The sequence below is a fragment of the Corapipo altera genome, unplaced genomic scaffold, assembly GCF_003945725.1.
Source record: "Corapipo altera isolate COAL_440 unplaced genomic scaffold, ASM394572v1 150, whole genome shotgun sequence".
Classification (NCBI taxonomy): domain Eukaryota; kingdom Metazoa; phylum Chordata; class Aves; order Passeriformes; family Pipridae; genus Corapipo; species Corapipo altera.
In genome coordinates, this window is record NW_020884941.1 from 2143730 (window position 1) to 2161786 (window position 18057).

Genomic DNA, 18057 nt, shown 5'->3' on the forward strand with positions numbered 1-18057 from the left:
GTCCGGCCGGGCCGGCGCGGCCCGTCCCGCACTCACCTGCGTGTCGGCCGCCATCGCTCCGCCGCGACCCCGGAACCGGTAGCGGCTTCCGGGGCGGGCCCGGCGCCGATGGGCGCTGCCCGCCCGGCCTGGGGAGCCGCGGCTGCTCCGCACGGCGGCACCGACCGCGAGCGCGGGGGAACAGGCACGGACGGGCGGCGGCTGCAGCGCCCAGACCAGCTGCGGGCGAGGCCTCTGCTCAGCTCGGCCGGGAAGGGCTGAGCTGCCGGCGGGTGCAGAGCAGCGGCCCCGAGAACAACTGCTCCCCTGCAGCACACGGGGAGATGGAACAACTGCAGCTCCTAGGCCCGAGAAACAACCGCTGCAGCACACGGGCCCCCTCGGGTTACACTTTTCCCAAGCCCCAAGTGATGTGGAGAGTACACTACGGATGCAGGCACACACGAAGGTGTAAAATAGCTTTTTATTTCTTCCATTGGGAACAACTGTGACACAAACAGACAGACGGTGGCTGCTGTTAGTCAAAGAGACCGAATCCCATGTCCTCGTCAGACTCCTCCGACTCCTCCTTCGCCGCCTCCTTTGCCGGAGCAGCGGCGGCAGCAGCAGCAGGTGCAGCTGCTTCAGTGACCACAGGCATGGCTGCCACAAAGGCAGAGGGGTCTGCCAGGAAGGCCTTCACCTGCAAAGGAGCGGGAGAAAAAGGTAAACTCACAGGAAACAAAACATTTTGAAGGGCTGAACCTTTGCAATTGCAAAGGCAGCACCTGCAGCTTGCTAGAAGCTAAACGTGCATTTATCACTGCCAGTTATGAAGAACCAAAGGCACTTCAGCTACACTGAAGCCGTTACCTTTTCAGCCAGTGGGAAGGTGTAGTCGGTCTCCACAGCAATGGCCAGGACACGCTTGTACCCGTTGATGATGGAGTGGGGCACAGAAGCAATGGTTGGGTACCCAATCTGCAGACAGATGCTGGCAACATTACGAACACCCTGCGGAGAGAGAGACAGACTCATGTTTCTGTGCTCTGGGGAACAACCTGGACTAGAAACCACGGCAGAGGATGGCCAGGTGATGACTTCTACACTGCCAACAGGAGGGACAATCAAGGCATCAAGATTTAAATGTCACTGATCTCTGCTCTCTGGTGATCAGCGACAGAACCTGAGAATGACATGCAGCTGTGTCAGGGGAGGTTTAAGTCCGATACTAAGAAAAGATTCTCCCCAGAGAGGGTGGTTGGGCACTGAACAGGCTCCCCAGGGACGTGGTCACAGCCCCAAACCTGCCAGAGCTCAAGGAGCATTTGGACAATCCTCTCAAGCACAAGGTGGTATTGCTGGGGTGTCCTGTGCTGGGCCAGGAGTTGGACTTAACGATTCTTGTGGTTTTCCTTCCAACTCAGGATTTCCTATGATTCCAAACAGCCTCAAACACCTTTTGAAGCAGCTTCAGATGAACAATCCCACATACAGGGCACCAGGGAGAGCTCCTGGCTCTGCAGAACCTCACAGAAAATACCACACAGGGCCTTTCACTCTGGGGCAGTGCTGCCTCCCACAGCAACGGGGCAGAGCACAAGGGACATGGGTTATGGTGCTCACCTCCAGGAAGCGCTTGTGCAAGGTCTCCTCAGTGATGTCCAGCACTTCAGGGTTGTAAATGCTGCCATTGTCAAAGACCTGCTGGATCACCAACCCGAAGGAGAACGGGGAGATATTCAGCATGTTGAGCAGGGTGGCTTCGCTGGCACCCACTTTGTCTCCAGTCTTGATGAGCTGCACATCGCTCTGAGGAGATCAGGGGGAAAAGCAGTGAATACACACAAAGAAATTCCAGCACATCAGTTCAAGGGGACACAAACACAAATGGTGAAAATGGAGCAAATGAGCCCAACACGTACGCTCCACATTCACTCCACCAGCCTCCAGACACCCTCCTTCCAGTCCCCAAAGTGCAGCAGTCACACTGCTCATACAGTATCTAAGAATTAATGGGAGCTTTGGCCTTCAGAGTTCCCTGAGCTGCCACAGTCAGCCCCCAGTGAAGGAACAGCTTTGACAACGGCAGCACGCAGCTCACTGACCAGAATTTCAATGGTTCCTCTGGAAATCTTCGTGGTGATGCCCAAGGCCTGGAAAAAGGAGGTCTTCTCTGGCCCAAGACCCGTGTTCTGGGCTGGCACAGTCACATCACAAGGAGCAATAGCACCGGCACGGGCAGCAGCTGGCACCTGAGAGAGGGTAGAAGAGAAGCTGCAAGTATGCTCACAAGAATGCTCACCTCAGATCTTGTGGGATCATCTCCTTTGCTGACGCACTCCTCCTGGATGGACAGCACCCAAGCACACCCCAGTGACACAGCTGAACTCAAGCAGTTTCTGTAAGACTGCAAAGGCCAATTCCCAGCCCTTCAGGACTCCTACTAATGACGTACCCTCCATGAAGACTCAGTTTTATTTTTCATTCCGTAATAACAGCCCAGAGATGTGGTGAGGGCTGGTCTCCCCTACCTTGTTAGCCAGCAGCATGTCCCGGATCTCGGTCAGATCCTCCTTGGTGAAGACAAAGCCCACATTCCCACGGATGTGAGGCAGCAGCCTGAAGGGAAGACGACAGCCTTCAGTTCTGTTTCTCAGACAACATCCCCTCTTCCCAGACAGAGCACCCAGAAGTGCCCTCAGGCAGCAGTACCCACTTTTCTAGGGCAGGGTTGTTCTCCAGATGACCACGAATAGCTTTGCGCATCATCGTGTTCTTCCCCATCAGCACAACAGCCTTCCCACGCAGGGACATGCGGATCTGCTGCATCTGCTTGGATCCCACATTGTCTGCTCCCACAATGAAACATTTTGGGTAATCATCCAGGAGTTGCTGTAACAAAAAGAACACTGTAGCTGTACAAAGACAGCCAAACAGAGCAGAGTGCTCAGAGCACAGAGCAGCATTAAAACCTCCACACGCTAAAACATACAAAAAGGCTGTCAGAAGTTTCAGAGGGCTGAGCTCCAGCTGAGGCTGAGCGTGCCACAGGCTGCACATTTCACTCAGCCATCGAGTCACATCCCTGAACATGTCACCTCTGCAACTACCGCAGCAGATTGTCACAGGAAAAACTGTGGATTTTATATCTTAATATATATAATATCTTAATATCTTCCTAATGCCACGTAATCCTTCCTTAAGCAGACACACCGCAGCACCCATCTCTTTAAACAAGCCCCCGCAGCACGGCCCGCCCGCCTCCCGCTGCCCCGCGCCGACACTCACGATGATTTTCATAAAATAGTTGGACTTCCACGTAGCCCTGTCTTCCCTGGGCATCTCGGCGGTGCTCCAAGGATCGCCCGGTGGGTTTAAAGACGAGCTGGGACCTGCCAGAGAGAAGCACGGTCAGTGGGTCCGCACCCTTCCCTCTCCTTTCCTCCTCTCCTCAGTCCGGCCGCGGCCCAGGACCCCGAGTACACTCCGGGTACACCCCGGGTACGCTCCAAGTCCGCTCCCCCCCGTCTCGGCCGCCCAGCCCCGCCCGTGCCCCGGAGCCGCCGCGCCGCGCCCGCACCTCCACGAGGGCTCCGGGAAAGAAGGGCCGGAGGGCGGGCCCGCCTCCCTTTATACAGCGGCTCAAGTCCAATCACAGCGAGCCGCGGCGCTGCCTCCCCTCCGCCCATTGGCTGCCCGCCGCGTCAATCACCCGAGAGGCGCGTGACGCCGGCGGAAAGGGCGCGGCAGCCGCGCGCGGCTGGGCGGCGGCGCCCCCTGGCGACGGGAGGAGCGCACTGCCCCCCCCCCCCCCAGCCCGGCCCTGAGGGGAAACCGCTCCGGGTCTGATCCCTCCCCAGCTCAGGGGCTGGAAACAATCGCGACACAGTCGTGAGAATAACGGTAAAAACTTTATTGGCGTAACTGCAAGAATTTTAAATGGAAAAAAAAAGCGGGGTTAGAAGTTTACATGGAAGGGGGAAAAAAAATCAAATAATTGTCGACCCAGCCAAGCTTCCCCCAGCCCAGCCCGGACGTGGCGAGAAAGACCTTCCCCAGGGGTAGCGCCCGGTCCGGGGGTGCACACACAGACCCTCCCGGAGCACCTGTCACAGCCCCTGCCGGGGACCCCCCAGCACCATCCCCAGCCCCACACCCGGCTGTGCCACCCTAGAACTGCACCTGCAATGAACTACACAGGCATCTGGGACACCACAAGTCGTTATTTGGCAGAGTAGCATCGGTGCAGCATCCCAGCGTGTCAGGCACCAGATGAAGGCAGGAGGTAAATGTGTAATGATCTCAGTTAAGCACTAAGGACACCGAGCCTCCCCTCGGCCCCCAGCAGCCCTCACAGCACCCAGGGCCTTCCACGTGTGCCAGGAGTGTCACTGACACAACCCTCAACTAGCAGTGAGTGAGGTAGGTTAAAGACTCCCCGCACAGGGAAACTGAGGCACACGATTACACAGTTTGCAGATGTCATGCCATTTGCAGTGGCAGTGCCAGAAACATCTCACTCCTTTCTGACACTCGGACACAACAGCTGTGTGTCCTCTCAGCGGCACCAAGGATTGACCTTTTCAGTGAGATAAACACACACAGCTTAGGAACACCCATTTAAGTTAAATCGACTTCACAGATGAAAAGGCAAAGGCATAAGGATTCTTGCCTCGTGAACTCTCCCAGAGCTACACTCAGCCCAGCTGACACAGCTCCAGTGCCCCCACAGCTCCCTTCGGCCTCACACCCACACACTGAGTTCATTTGTAGGGGAAATGAGTGAAACAGTTTCAGTGATCCAAGCGGGGCAGGGCAGCACCACGACAAGGTTGTGTGACAGGGACCTGCAGTTTCCAGCCCAAGGCTGGGCTGGTTTCTGACACAGCCACCCCTGGGCCCCTAATTCACCTGCCAAGCTGCAAAGCACACCCAGATGCCTCTGGTGACAGTGCTGTAGCACTCTGGAGCAGTAATTCCAAACACTGCTCGCTGGGCTGCCTTGGCTGGTAGCACAGAATGGCACCAGGAATTTCAGTGCAGTCCTTCTCTCTCCATAGCACCCTCCAGCCAGAGACCTAAAAGTCCCTTAGCAAACACAAGCTAAGCCTCACAATAACCTCACAAATCCAGGCTAAACTGCCCCCATTTTACAGATGGGGAAACTGAGGCACAGTAAGGTTTAGTGACTGGCCCAAAGTTACACAGCTAGTCAGGAACAGAGTCTGTCTCTCCCAGTTTCTCCTCCTCAGTCACAAGACCTTTTTTCCTCAATTTACCCTGCTCTGATTCCAGGTGGCTGAAGAGGAGAAACAGAGGGCAAAGGTCTGAGCTCCTCCCCCAAAGCATCACATTAAGACTTACTCAAACATCCTGGAAGCTGGGCTTTGGGAGAAAGGCAGGTGATTCAAATACAGCAGTTTACAGGTTACAATAAAACCAGAAAACACACTTTTAGGTGACCCAGAGGAGGGGGAAAAAAAAAGCTATTCACAGTTCACCTGCCTGTGCTAGGGAAAAAATACAAGTCACATTCCCTTCCCCATAGATTCCAGCCCCTCCCAACCCGCAATAAAAAGGAAATATTGAATGTTAGTTCGGCTTAACAAAGCATTGAGGTTATAGATGCAGTAAGCCAGCACAACTGGCACACTGCCTAGAACAGCACAGCTTGATATAAAAGTTGCTTTCTTAAAATCACTTCAAAACCAAATTTCTGTATAAGAGGATTAAAAGTAAATTAGATATGAATTCAAAATCAGTGTAGAAATCTACAGTTCTTATCAAAGACTGGATACAGTATTCACTTTGATAGTAAAACTCCAGGTGTGTCACGCACACCTGACCCACGGGACTTGTTATACCAGTAACAGTCAATATAAAAGGTTATTGCTGTAGCATCTCTCAGTAGAACATGTTTAACAAGAGCACAGAAAACGGAAACACCAAGGGGCTGACAGGTCTCATTAGCAAAGAGGAAGAAAGGATATAAATTTAGGATTTTTTTTTTCTCCTGGCTTCTTAACCCCCTCCACTTGTCCCCACTCTTGTGACAGTTTCAGGCCCTGACAGATGGGAGAGTTTCAGGCCAGATAAACACACACACATCACACTCATTCATAACAGGGATGGATGAAAAAGGCTGCTCTGACCTCTCTGCACCTGCATTTAAAGAAGGGATGATGCCTCTTCCTCTCTCCCAGGAGCAGCAGGCGAGGGGAGCAGATGCCCTGAGCTGGCCTGGATGGAGATGCCTGGCATGGGATGTTCCCACAAGGAGCACACATCAGTGCTGAGGGATGGGCAGGGCTTATCCCATCTCCTGCTCTGGTGTGCTGAGAAAAGGCATCGAGAAGGGGCATAACAAACTAGGGGGGAAAAAAAACCCACCCCACACATTAACATCTTGATTCCTCTTAATTAAAAAAAAAAAAAAAAAGTAAGTGGTATTATCTCCTTACAGTGTAATGGAACTGGAGAGACCCTTGCAGGGTCTTGGCTGCCTGTGCTGGTGCTCTGGTCTCAGCAAGTCACACACATGGTGTGGCTCTGTGAGGGGAGCCAGGGTGGCCCTGAGGTTACAGGGTGCCCTTGCTGGGCTGTCGCTCACCCTGCACACGTGCAGGCAAAAGCCTGAGAAGGAGGTGTCAAAGCAGAGGGCTGTGTTGTCTGCAAGTGTCTCGATTTGCTCAGGGAGCTGACACAGGCTGAAACGTACTGGCAAAGACTCCTGCTGCCAGGAGGGGGCTGGGAAGATCTCCCTGTTGGAGCCCTGGAGCTAAGCTCAGCTGTCAGTCACACACACAGACACACACACCGTCATGAGGGATCTCGGCCTCTCTCTACTGAGACACAGCAAGGGCGTTTCCAGTTTAATGGTCCGTCTCATCTCTGGATCTACTGCCTCTCCATAGCAGCAGAAAGCACTCCCCACCCCCCACCCCCCTCCTCCCCTGCCTGGTAAGGTTCCTAAATCACAGTAATGTTCAGAGAGCCAGAACTGCCGAGGGGGTGGCAGAAAGATGCTTTAGCGCCCATCGATGGTGCCTCTAACAGAAGAGCTTGAGGAAGCAGTTCTGGCAGTAGGGCTTGTCGTTCTGCTCTTTGAAGGTTCCTTTGTTGAGCTGCTTGAGGCAGAAGGCACAGACAAAGTGTTCAGGGTGAAATTTCTTGCCCATGGCAGTGATGCAGCGTCCTGTGATGGGCTTCTGGCACCCGGAGCAGAGGGAGCCGCGGCGCTCGTGGTAGTGCACCTCGCAGTAGGGCTGCCCGTCGTGCTCAAAGAAGCTGCCATTGATGAACGGGGTGAAACATTCCTGCAGGAGGACAAAGCAGAGGGGACAGGTTGTGTGAGAAGCCAGGGATGTGGGGAGGGGCAGCTCCACAAGCCACCTCTGTGGCACAGCCCAGCTGTTCTGTGGGCAGGTGAACTGCTGCCCTTCACTGCTGTCCTGTTGTCCAGAGCCGAATTCTGTCCAGCAAGAAGAGTTTCCAAGAAAAGGCTGAGAGACTGAAAGATACAGGCACAAGCAAGGGAATTAACCAGCTCCTTCCCCCAGCTAGCTTCATTTCTACAAAGAAAACACTATGGATGAGCTACCAGATGTGTCCAGCCAGGAGAAAGGAGAACACTCCTTCCTCTGAGGTGGGAAACACTGCAGCACCTTTCCCTGTTCCGTTTTTTCTCACTCCAGCTTCCCCATAAGGGCAGGCAGAAGGAGGGACCAACACAGACTTTCATGCAGCAGAATCCTGATGAATACTGGACTGGTTCCAGCTGAGAAAATGAGGCACAATTAATCTTCACAAGTGACCTCTCCACAAAGGCTGGCATTAGGCTGGTACACTCTGCAAAGGATTGTCCAACCTGAAACATCTCCAGCAGTTACACACGGATCACTGCTGGGAGAAACTGTTTGTTCTACAGCACTAATGATTTTGAACAGACAAGGAGAAGAGGATACACCAGCTACATGCTAATTAGTGTCCAGAGCTCCTCCTCCCCCTCGGTGTCAGGCAGCTGAGGACTCTACACTTTAGAACCTGCAACAGAAGCACCCACCACCCCCACCAGACTGGGGAGACTCCCCAGTGGTGGTCTTGTATGAGTGGGAAACTGAAGCAGCAGAGTGTGGGAGAGAGTCGAGGATGCTGCCAGATTTGCCAAATATATCAGCAGCAAGGCCCAGAGGAGAAGCCACGTTTGCAGAATCCTGGTTTTGCTGTCCTCTTCCCTGAGGAGGACACTGACTATCACACACAGCTGGACCCCAACATGTGGAAAGGGGTCCAGCAAACAGCAGGCAGAGCTGTTAAACACTCACAATACCAGGATGAATACAGTTTGCCTGCAGTGAGTCCAAGACTTTACTAATGCTGACAGTTCAATAAACAGTGTCTTCCCTCAGTCAGCAGGACAGCTGAAAAGTTTGCTCTGATTTAGCAAAAACAGGAAGAGAATCACATCTTGTGTCCTGGAAGACATCCATGTTGGCCCCACTAATTCAGGCAGTGTGGCAGCAGGGGGAAAGGAAAGCAGAACTGCTTGATAAAGTCTCAATCTCTGCACAAGAAGGCACAGCCCTCCCCAGCCCCACATTCAGGCACAGCTTCTGCCTCCACTCTCTGCACACCACTGCAGGAGCCACAGGCAGTCCCAACAGCACGGTCACAGTCAGATCTGAGCATCACACCAGGAATCAGCAGCTTGTGGTTCTGGCTGCTTCATCTGGTTTCTGCCCTTCTCTCCCACTCTAGGAAGCACTGGTTGATTTGGCTCATCTCTTGGGGCCTTTAAGAGTTAATATTTGCAATGCTCTCTGAAAGAGCGCCAAGCATTTAATCTGCAGTATTCCTGTTTCTTATGCCTGTTGTATGGAGCCTGCCACTATTTCACTGACTTGCATGTTTGTCTGAACAAGGTCAGCCTCATTAGTTTACATTGTCAGATGGAGCATGGGAGGAAGATTCTCAAAATCTGAGTGCTGAGGCAAGTGCTCAGAGAGAAGCTTAGCTTATAATTATTTAAAGGTCACAGAAAATGTCTCTGTTTATCTGTGAGCTGCTGCAGAAGCCCGTAATTGCAGTTGGGAACAGAAAGGCAGCTCGAAAGTTCAACGTAAACAGGCAGAGGAACAAGAAGGTGTTTGGTTGCTGACATGTTTTTATCTTGTGGGACTGGCTGCCCTTCACTGCCCCAGAGACGCCTTTTCCCGATATGGGACCAGATGCCTGCAGGGTGGAAAAGAGAGGGGTCGTGCAAAGGACCTTGGGTTTCTTACCCGACAGACAAAGCACTCGGGGTGCCACAGGGTGTTCAAGGCAGAGATGTAGTTTTCCAGGATAGCCCGGGCACAGCCTCCACACTTGGGAGCAAACATGTCAAAGTAGTCCTTGCGGCAATAGGCTTTGCCATCCTTCTCATGAAATCCTGCCAAAGGAGAGGAGAGGCAAAGGGATCAGCTCCTGATATTCACCTATGGCCAGACAAGCTGTGTGAGATAACGTGTGTGGGTGGGATCATCCTTCCCCCTGCTAACACACACAGCAGGGTCCTTGTTCTGTTCCCTTCCCATCCCAGCACATGCATACTCTTCCTCTCTGGGGAGAAGAGATGATTACTAGTAGCATTCTTCCCCCACGAACAGCTGTAGCCCTTGGAACTCCAGTAGTTCCCCTGTCCCCTCAGACTGTCCCCTAGCAGCAGCTCTGCCTTACACCCTCCTCTGTATTTTAGGGAGGAGATTGTTTTCTCCTTGCATAAACCAGCAATACCTTCAGGTCCAAAGAAAGCTCCACACTGGGCACAGAAAAAGTGTTCAGGGTGCCATGTCCTGTCCAAAGCCGTCACCACTTTCTGTTCAGGAGAGGGGAGGGGAGAAGACATTAATGTTGGTGCTGACAAGAGCAAGCATTAAAATAGACTGTCCTTTAGAGAGCTGAGTCAATACACCCCTGCCTCTGGCTCGTTCAGGCTCTCCCCACTGCACACTTTTTTTACCCTAAAAGGATCTTAGGCACTGCCTCCTCCCTTACACAGGGCCCCGTCCAGCCCTCAGGACTAGCACTGGTGCCTGTTACCACAGGCTACCAACACACAAATGCTGAGGAATCAGAATGATGGAGCAATGTGGGGTTCTGAAGGAACTTCACAAAAGGTAAGAGGGACTATCTCCTCTCACTGGTGTAAGAATTTGACTGGGCCAAGTTGTTTCCCTTTCAGAGCAAGGACAAAGGAAACATGGAAATCCCAAAATAAAATCTTCCACCCAGGACGCATGGGTGGAGTTTTTAACACCCAGGCCCTGCAGCACCTTGCCAGCACCCTGAATCCCCCAAGGAACTCACATCAAGGATGGGCCCGTTGCAGTAGTAGCAGCGAGGGGAGAAGAGGTTGTGATAGTCCTTCTCGCAGTAGGGCTGCCCATCCCGCTCAAAGAAGTTCCGTGACCCGATCTCCTCCTGGCAGTGGGTGCAGACGAAGTGCTCAGGGTGCCAGGTTTTCCCCATGGCTGTAACTACCTGTTGGGAAGACAAATCATGAAGAACAACTCTACCTCCCTCTCCCCCAGACCACATGACAAGCTACCAGCTGGAGATCAGCAAGAATGACAAGTTCTACTACTCAAGTGAGCCCTGGACTGGGGTAGCATGAAAACTGAATTACCTATCATCTCAGGAGAGGGCAGTCCCTCAGGGGCAGGGTAGAGGTCACTGGAGGAGCTTACAGCGTACCTAGCCAGTGGATAAATAGAGTACTTCAGTTTCTCCAGCATCTCCAGTCTCTTCAGCCTCACGAAACAGCCCTCCCATTACTCCCAGCTGCAGCCCAAGGTTCAGCAGTGAGACAGCACCTTCCACTCACCTGCCCAGCAATCGGCTTCTTGCAGGCTCCACAGACACCTTTGGCAACTGTAGCTACACCCAGTTTGTTCAGGTCAGACTGGAGACTTCCCAGCATGGTGTCCAGCTGACTGCCAGGCTTGGAGGCTGTGGATGGAGGGGAGCTGCTCCCGGCTTTCCCCTGTGCCATGAACTGCAGGGAAGAGAAAACAAAAGACTGTGAGTGCTGCTGTGCTTTACCAGATAAATGCCTGCTGTTGCTGCCAGTGGCCCCTCTGCAGAGACATACAGGGGGTTTCCAGGAGTCAAGTCTCTGAAGACTGAGGGCCAAAATAGAGTACACACATGTGTTCTGCCCATGCAGAGACATGCAAGAGACCCTGGGATGTGTAACAGCAGAGCTGTGCACAGAGGATTTGATTTTCCCTCACTGCACATACAGCAGAAGTCACCAGCACATCCCAGGCAGTCAGTACAGTGCTCTCTAAGCCTCTGCCAAAAATCTCCCTTTACCTCATCAGTTCCTGGCCAGCTGACAAAGCAGACGCCATCCAGAGGGCCCCTTCCCCTTGACCTCTCTCCATTTCTATGCTGCTGCTGTCAGTTCTGTCTCCTCTCTGATAGAGATGCTCTTCTCTTCCTCATCTCACCCCCCTTTCAGCTAGAAAATCTTCCCCCTTCTCCCCACCTTCTGCATATCTGTTTGTCAAGTCCCCTTGGCCCCTCGGGTGGTTCTCATCCCATGCCTGAGCCAAGCAAGTGGAAGGAGGGAGGAAACAACTGCCTTGCAGTTGTCTGCTGTTTACCTACAGAGAGGGCAGTGCATCCCCAGCAGACAGGGCTGCCACATCTAATGTCAGACCTGGAAATGCACCAGGTGGAGGGAAGGGGAGTCAGATATTTGTCTCAGAGGCCTTTTCTGAAACTCACACCACCACAGCACACACAGCTTGGAAAGGTTTCCCAGAGGAGAGGGAGAAATGTTTTACTGAGGCTCACAACTTATAAAAAAAGCATATGTTCTCCCTGGCCACCACAGCCCCCTTTGCAGACAAACCACTATAAGGAAAGAGAGATTATTTTAGCTGACTTTGCACTGCCCCAGCTACTGTCAGGTTTAGAGACACCCAAAGAAGTCCCTCCCTGAGATGCTGGTCTGGAGCACATCTTCTTTTACTAAGAGAATAAATTAAAACAGACATAAAATCTACACTTGTGTACAACCCCGCAGTGTGCTGCCAGCACAGCCAGAGGAGCAGGGACATACTGAAGTGCTCAGAGCTGTAGCAGAATGTGCCCTTCCAGCCACAGGAGGAGCTCTATTCCCTGTCCTGCAGCTGCTTGTCCTTGCAGTCGATTAGTTTACTCAGTGACAAATCCTGCTTTCTGTTCCTTTGTATAAAAATTCTCATGACATACATAAATTCAGCTTTTTTTACACACACATTCACACACTCCTCAGCCTTGCCTCGCATGCAGCAATGACTCCCAACGGAGCCTGACACACAGCTTTTCCCCTCCTCTCTCCTCCCAGCCATTCCATAACTTGCAACCTCTCCTAGTCCAGTGGCACAGAGCAGCCCCATCATACCCCAGTGTCCTGAGCCTAAAACAAACCTTCCACCACAGAGCAGACAATTGCTACCAAACTGTTACAGTGACAGGCCAAAGCACAGCACTGCAAGGAGACAACAGGCCTTTGGAGACAAAGACCAACCAGAGCCTCAGAATAAAGCCAGAGCTTCCTGCACAGCACAGCAGAAGGAAAAGGAGGATTGAGAGGATCGTACCTCTTCTCACTCTAAACAGGGGTTTGTAGCCACCAGGCAGGGCAGGAACACATGCCACACACAGGTGATAAATTCCATCCAAAGAGAAAAGAGATTAGATGAATTCAACATGTGGCAACAGAGCGCTTCACCCTTGACCTCAGGAACCACACACTCCTGCCAGCCACAGCTGACCCAGTGCAGGCACAACCACCTGAGCACACCTCAGTGTCTACCTGGTCTGGTGACTCAGCCTCCTTGACAGCTCACAGAGGAGCCCCCACCTGAAGGAGGTTTGTTTCCACCTCCTGCAGTTTACAGGGGACACTCAGCACAGCATCCACATAAATTCATCATGCAAAGGCCCTTCAAATTCCCACCCTTCACCCATGAGATCTGACATCACTCAAGTTCAGTGAGGAGCTCTATGAGCAGCAAACCATGCACTACAGGATATTATCCACGTTAATGCACTGGGAGCTCCGGGAGCAGATCCCAGCACACACTGACCAGAAAAGCACACCATGCTGAGGAAACAAAAGGAGGTCCTGCCTTGCCAGGGGTGGAGGGGCCCAAGGGTGCAGGAGCAGCCAGCAGATTGGCATTGGGGACAAGGGGAGGAGCAGAGGTCACCTGGAAAGTACAACAGTTCAAGATGCAGAAGGGTTTCCTTTCCTTGCTTGTTGCTTGAGAAAGCTGCCTGCACACTAACACTGCACTGCTTGTATACATTAAAACTCCCCACCACCACAGAGCCACAGCCCTTCCCTGACAGGAGATGCAGAACACAGATCTTAATCATGCCATCTCCTCCCCACATCCACTCACACTGTGGACACCTGTCTAAACAGGCAAACGCAGGAAGGACTGTTGATCTGCTCCTTCCAATATGGAGATTTTGCCATCTTTTACTCTCCCCACTTCAAGAGAGATTATGGCAGAGAGAGCTGCAGGTTGTGTTTCAGAGTTACCTTCTTAATCTCAGAGGGAAATGGAGTCCCTGCTGCACAAAGTGCCTGTCAGGACAGACATGACCCACACACCCCAGCAGCTTATTGCACAGACATGTACTCTGCAATGCTACAGCTGGGCTTGTCCATAAATCCTCTCTCCTACCCAGCAGTTCATACCAGCCCTTACCTGAACACTGCATCTACTGAGCTATCAAGTTACAAGCAGTAGTTGGATTGGAAAACACTGCTAAAAACACAAACCAGAGGAGAGAAGCCTGTCTGCATTTCTGGGAAGAAAGCTTCATTTTCAGTCTGACAGCCAACAGAAACAACTGTCTTGGTGCTTGGGGTCCAGGTCTGAGGAGAACAGGAATGCCTGGGATCCTCAGATGGAGGGGTGCCCACAACAGAAACCTCATGATAATCATCATCAGAAGTTCCCCACTGGAAGAGAGGCTGGGGAGCCAAGCTGAAGGAAGAGGAAGAGACTGGACTAGGAGCTGGGGTAGATGGCACATGGGAAGGCTGAGGTGGAAGTGGGAGGAGAGGTCCAGGCCCAGAGACATGAGAGGGAGCAGCATTAGCAGGGACTGTCTTTGCAGCTTCTTTGGAAGGTTGGAGCTGGGAAGAGGCTGAAACAGAGACCGTCCTCCTTGGGAGGAGCGGGGATTCTGGAGGAAAAACCACCTAGAAAGACACGGAGGAAGAAGAAAGGTGAATAAATCCAAAGAGGAACCAACAAGGAACTGGCTGTTACCAGTATGTTTATCTAAGGGAGAAAAGCAGCAAGAAAAGAAAAGGGGATTAGAAAACGTAGTGTGTAGCTCAAGGAAGAGCATCATCTTACCCCCAAAATGTCCTGCACAGGTACAGCACTGAGCAAAAAAAAAAAACCCTCTATGACAGGCTTCCCAGTGTGGATTTAAAAATAATCCCCACAGAGACATTCGACATGTGATAGCAGCAGGCTGCATAAACAGATACTATCACCAGCTTCCTCAGATCCCACTCTAATTCTTAAACACCCAGAACTAGAACCACATGCTGCTTTCCTTCTCAGGCCAGAGAAGGGTGAACAGAAAGAGTTAGTCCTTCATTTCAAGTGGCTTAGGACACTCAATCTGCACCACCACACAATGCTATCTGGGCAGAGGGACATGCTGGGATTTCCCAGCACACGTCCCAGCTTTCTACCTTCTCTACTTGCTGTCCACCACTCTGCTCTTCCCCCCGGGGTCTGGCAGTGACAATGACCCCCTCTGTCAGCCAGGCATCCTGGCTCTGCCATTCCTCCTGTTCCTGCTCAGCGATGCCCAGTCTGTCCTGCAGCTCTTCAATCAAGCGATCTTGGGACTCAGTCTTGTGGAATATGGCAGGACCTAGCTTACGCCTTGGAGAGAGGTCCCGAGACATTGGATGCACATTCGCAGTCTCTTTCGTCCTCTTGATTAAAGATTTAATCTAAATGACAAAGGCGAAAGTATCAGCAGAGAAGAGCAATGTCACAGCAAGCCCCAAGATGCAACAGCACAAACTCAAAGACATTAGTGACAATTGTGAGCAGGAAGAGTGATGACATTTATTCCACAATGCCAAAATTCCTCTTGGCACAGCCCAGAACAGTGACTCAGTGCAAGGAAAAACCCTGTAAGGATAATCACAGCAGCCAAAAATAACTGTCTAGAAAAGGAAGGGAAAGATTAACCAGAGGGAAGCCAAGATAGGAGGTGCAGCATGACCACTCCACTGAGCATTACAGAAACCTCAGCATCACAAGGGCACAGAGCAGGCTCTTTGTGTTTGCCCTTGACAGGCACAAGGCTCTTGGTGAACAAAGTGTGCTTCCAGCACGGGAAGAAATACCAACAGCTCCAGTAATGGGACCTAAAAAGGCGAGCAGAGGAGCTGCCATCCCAATCAGGAACATCCTCCAGTGCCATGAAACAGCCTTCGCTACTTTTCAGAGGTCTGTAAGGACTGAACCTCACCCCAACTAGGGAACAGAAGTCCCTTTCATGAGGAAACCCCTACAGACTGCTGTGTTCTGTGCTGCTGAGTGACATGCAGGAGAGAGCACAAGACAAAGCCGAGGGTTCCAAAGCTCCATGCCATGCAGCTGCAGGGACCCTGCTCAGAGCCCCATGCTGTTAGTGTGGGTGAGCCCGGGCACACTCGCTCCACACACACAGTGTTAGTGTGCTGGCAGAACAGTCCTAGCTAGGACTTGTCCTACTCCTACATTCGCTCAGTGCCTGCCTGGCCTGATGCAGAAATCCTCTCAATGGGTGGTTTGGAGACACATGGCAGATCCCATTCAGCTTTCCCAAAGTTTTCAGGAGATTCCGGAGCGGCTGCAGAGCTTCTGAACTGCTCTTTGTCCTGGTCTCCTCTGGCTTTGTTCATGTTAGCAGTACCTGCCTTCCTAGGAGTTCTGTCCCTGCCCTGCCTCTTCTTGCCCAGATCAGGACCATTATCTACCTTGGTTTCATGAGGCACTTCAGCTTTTACCTCCTGTCCTTGTTCCACTACATAGCCCAGCTGGTTTTTAGTGTCTGGGAAGACATCCCACCGATCCAGGGCAACAACAGAGGGTTCATAAACAGAATCCAAAACGCTGTCATTCTTTGCATGTATCTCTGGTGCATGTGCAGGCAGCTCCAGGGCCCACAGCTCATCTAAAGCTGTTTCCACACTTCTGCCCAGGGAGGAAAGGGCTGACTTGTCCATCAATGCTCCCTGCTGATCCAGCTCTTTGGGTACCTGCCCCTTCCCCTGACCATCTGAAGCATTTGAAATGGATATACTTGAGATTTTGGGGTCAGTTCTCTGCTCCTTCTTCTCAGTCTCTTTTGCCAAATCATAGCCCAGGCCTCGTGCCTCCATATCAGCAGGTCTACAGCGAAGCTCCACACTGGAAGCTGGCAGAGCCTGGGAGGAGTTTCTAGAAAAGTCAGGCTTTCTGCTCAGCTGAGCCAAGCTTGCAGAAGTCACCTGCTCCCCACGAGTAGCACAACCAGAAGAGCTGCGTGGTGGGGGCACAGGGACTGCTTGTGTCAAACGGGGCACAGGTGGAGGGGCAGCAGGATGCCCTGGAACAGCCAGCACTGCAGTGTCACTGCCTCTCTCAGCACAGAGTCCTGCTGAGGGGGCACATGGTGGCACTGTCCAGTCCCCACTGTGAGTAGCAGAAGGGTGTTTGGAGTGGGGCAGCACTGTTAAACTGGGAGGGGTGTCGCTGGAGTCTGCATTTGCTGAGCTGGGAACTGGTTCTAGGGAGGGTTCAGAAATCAGAGACATAGTGGAACTAGTCTGCAAAAAGGAGACAGAAGGAATAAGGAGAGAAAGAGATAAAGACAGATGTAAGGAGAAGGGGGGAAAAAAGCAAAGAATTAAGCATTTTAACAATCAACTTCAAATCAAAAAGCCATGTTGATCCAAAGCCTTACTTCCAGGAGTAAGGAAAGAAAGTGAGATAGCAAAGAGCAGAACCAGTATGACATTGTGCTGATCTTCACATGAGTTCTGCAGCCACCGAGATCCTTTTCCTGTGCCTCCTCCTGAGTGACAGCTCACGTGTTCACCTGCAGCTGTGACAGGGGCACGTCACGGCCACTGGGAAGCCAGACACAAACCCAGGAATGTCTGGGCTGTGAGGAAAGGTCACTTTTTCAACTTATTAACAGACAGACATGTAAATTTTATATTTCAAAGCTGAAAAAAACCTCAATCAATGAAGAGAACAAAGCATGACATTTTCTTCTTGATACACTAATAAAATGCTCCAGTTGGCTGAATTCATGGCAGTGAAAACAAAGCTTCAGGGCATTCACAGCAAGAGCAGATGACATGGGCTTTGTTCTATTCACATCACTAATCTCACCTTGGACGTGGCACACACTGAATCTATATGAGTCTGTCAGTCACTCCATGCCCTTGTGAGCATTGCTTAGGTGGCAGATTAACATCTTTCCCTCAGGCCAAAGTCTCCACATTGACATTGTAATAAAATCAGTATTAATTTTGATCCAAAATACACTCTAAGAACAGCAACTAATGCAGTGGGTTTGGTTATCCTTGACTTACAGGGTCTTTTGAAAACAAAAGATCATGGGTCCTTCTTTCCCCATTTCCAGTGGTTCCTGGCTAAACTCTAGGAGACAAACTGGTATTACTCCTTTTTTCTTAAAAAGGGAAAATCAGAACAGTGGCTTGGACAAGTTCACACAGCAGGTCAACCTAAGACCAACGCTGAGCCTTCTGTTTTAAAAATGTATCCACAAAGGATTTCCAAATCCAAGAGCTATCCAGACCTGCTCTGATTCCTAGTCATATTTTCCAAAGAAGCCTCAAGCAGGCAGATCCTTACACTGTCAGGTAGCAGGGCACATAACTTCCTAAGCCTCATGTATGGTATCTCAGTCTCTACTTACCTTTCTGAGATGCTTATCATGAATAAAAGGATAAAATTAACCACAACATACATAAAACCTGTCAGTAGATGGAAGAGTCAT

The 18057-nt window shown here is 51.6% G+C and overlaps 3 protein-coding genes across 5 annotated transcripts in view; all 3 read right to left on the bottom strand.

Moving 5' to 3' along the window:
* GCN1 (GCN1, eIF2 alpha kinase activator homolog) overlaps positions 1-145 on the bottom strand; it is a 40487-nt gene extending 40342 nt beyond the window's left edge. Inside the window, exon 1 of one of the 2 annotated variants that reach the window (XM_027661713.1) lies at positions 37-145. In XM_027661713.1, coding sequence (XP_027517514.1) covers positions 37-54 — 18 coding nt within the window. In that variant the 5' untranslated portion in view covers positions 55-145. The remainder of the gene's footprint in view (positions 1-36) is intronic. The other variant, XM_027661712.1, reaches the window with a different exon arrangement.
* A 299-nt stretch (positions 146-444) lies between these two features.
* RPLP0 (ribosomal protein lateral stalk subunit P0) lies at positions 445-3669 on the bottom strand. The gene is made up of 8 exons (XM_027661714.1): positions 3563-3669; positions 3271-3374; positions 2699-2874; positions 2514-2601; positions 2088-2234; positions 1606-1791; positions 853-993; positions 445-682 (listed from the first exon to the last, which is right to left on the bottom strand). The coding sequence occupies exons 2-8, from the start codon at positions 3322-3324 to the stop codon at positions 518-520; spliced, it is 957 nt and encodes a 318-aa protein (XP_027517515.1). The 5' UTR covers positions 3325-3374; positions 3563-3669; the 3' UTR covers positions 445-517.
* A 205-nt stretch (positions 3670-3874) lies between these two features.
* The window catches only part of PXN (paxillin), a 49362-nt gene continuing 35179 nt past the window's right edge, over positions 3875-18057 (bottom strand). Inside the window, exons 8-16 of one of the 2 annotated variants that reach the window (XM_027661523.1) lie at positions 15803-16855; positions 14741-15007; positions 13808-14233; positions 13146-13226; positions 10847-11017; positions 10330-10503; positions 9757-9838; positions 9264-9412; positions 3875-7298 (exon numbers count right to left, since the gene is read on the bottom strand). In XM_027661523.1, the coding sequence (XP_027517324.1) occupies positions 7032-7298; positions 9264-9412; positions 9757-9838; positions 10330-10503; positions 10847-11017; positions 13146-13226; positions 13808-14233; positions 14741-15007; positions 15803-16855 (2670 nt within the window). In that variant the 3' untranslated portion in view covers positions 3875-7031. The remainder of the gene's footprint in view (positions 7299-9263; positions 9413-9756; positions 9839-10329; positions 10504-10846; positions 11018-13145; positions 13227-13807; positions 14234-14740; positions 15008-15802; positions 16856-18057) is intronic. The other variant, XM_027661524.1, reaches the window with a different exon arrangement.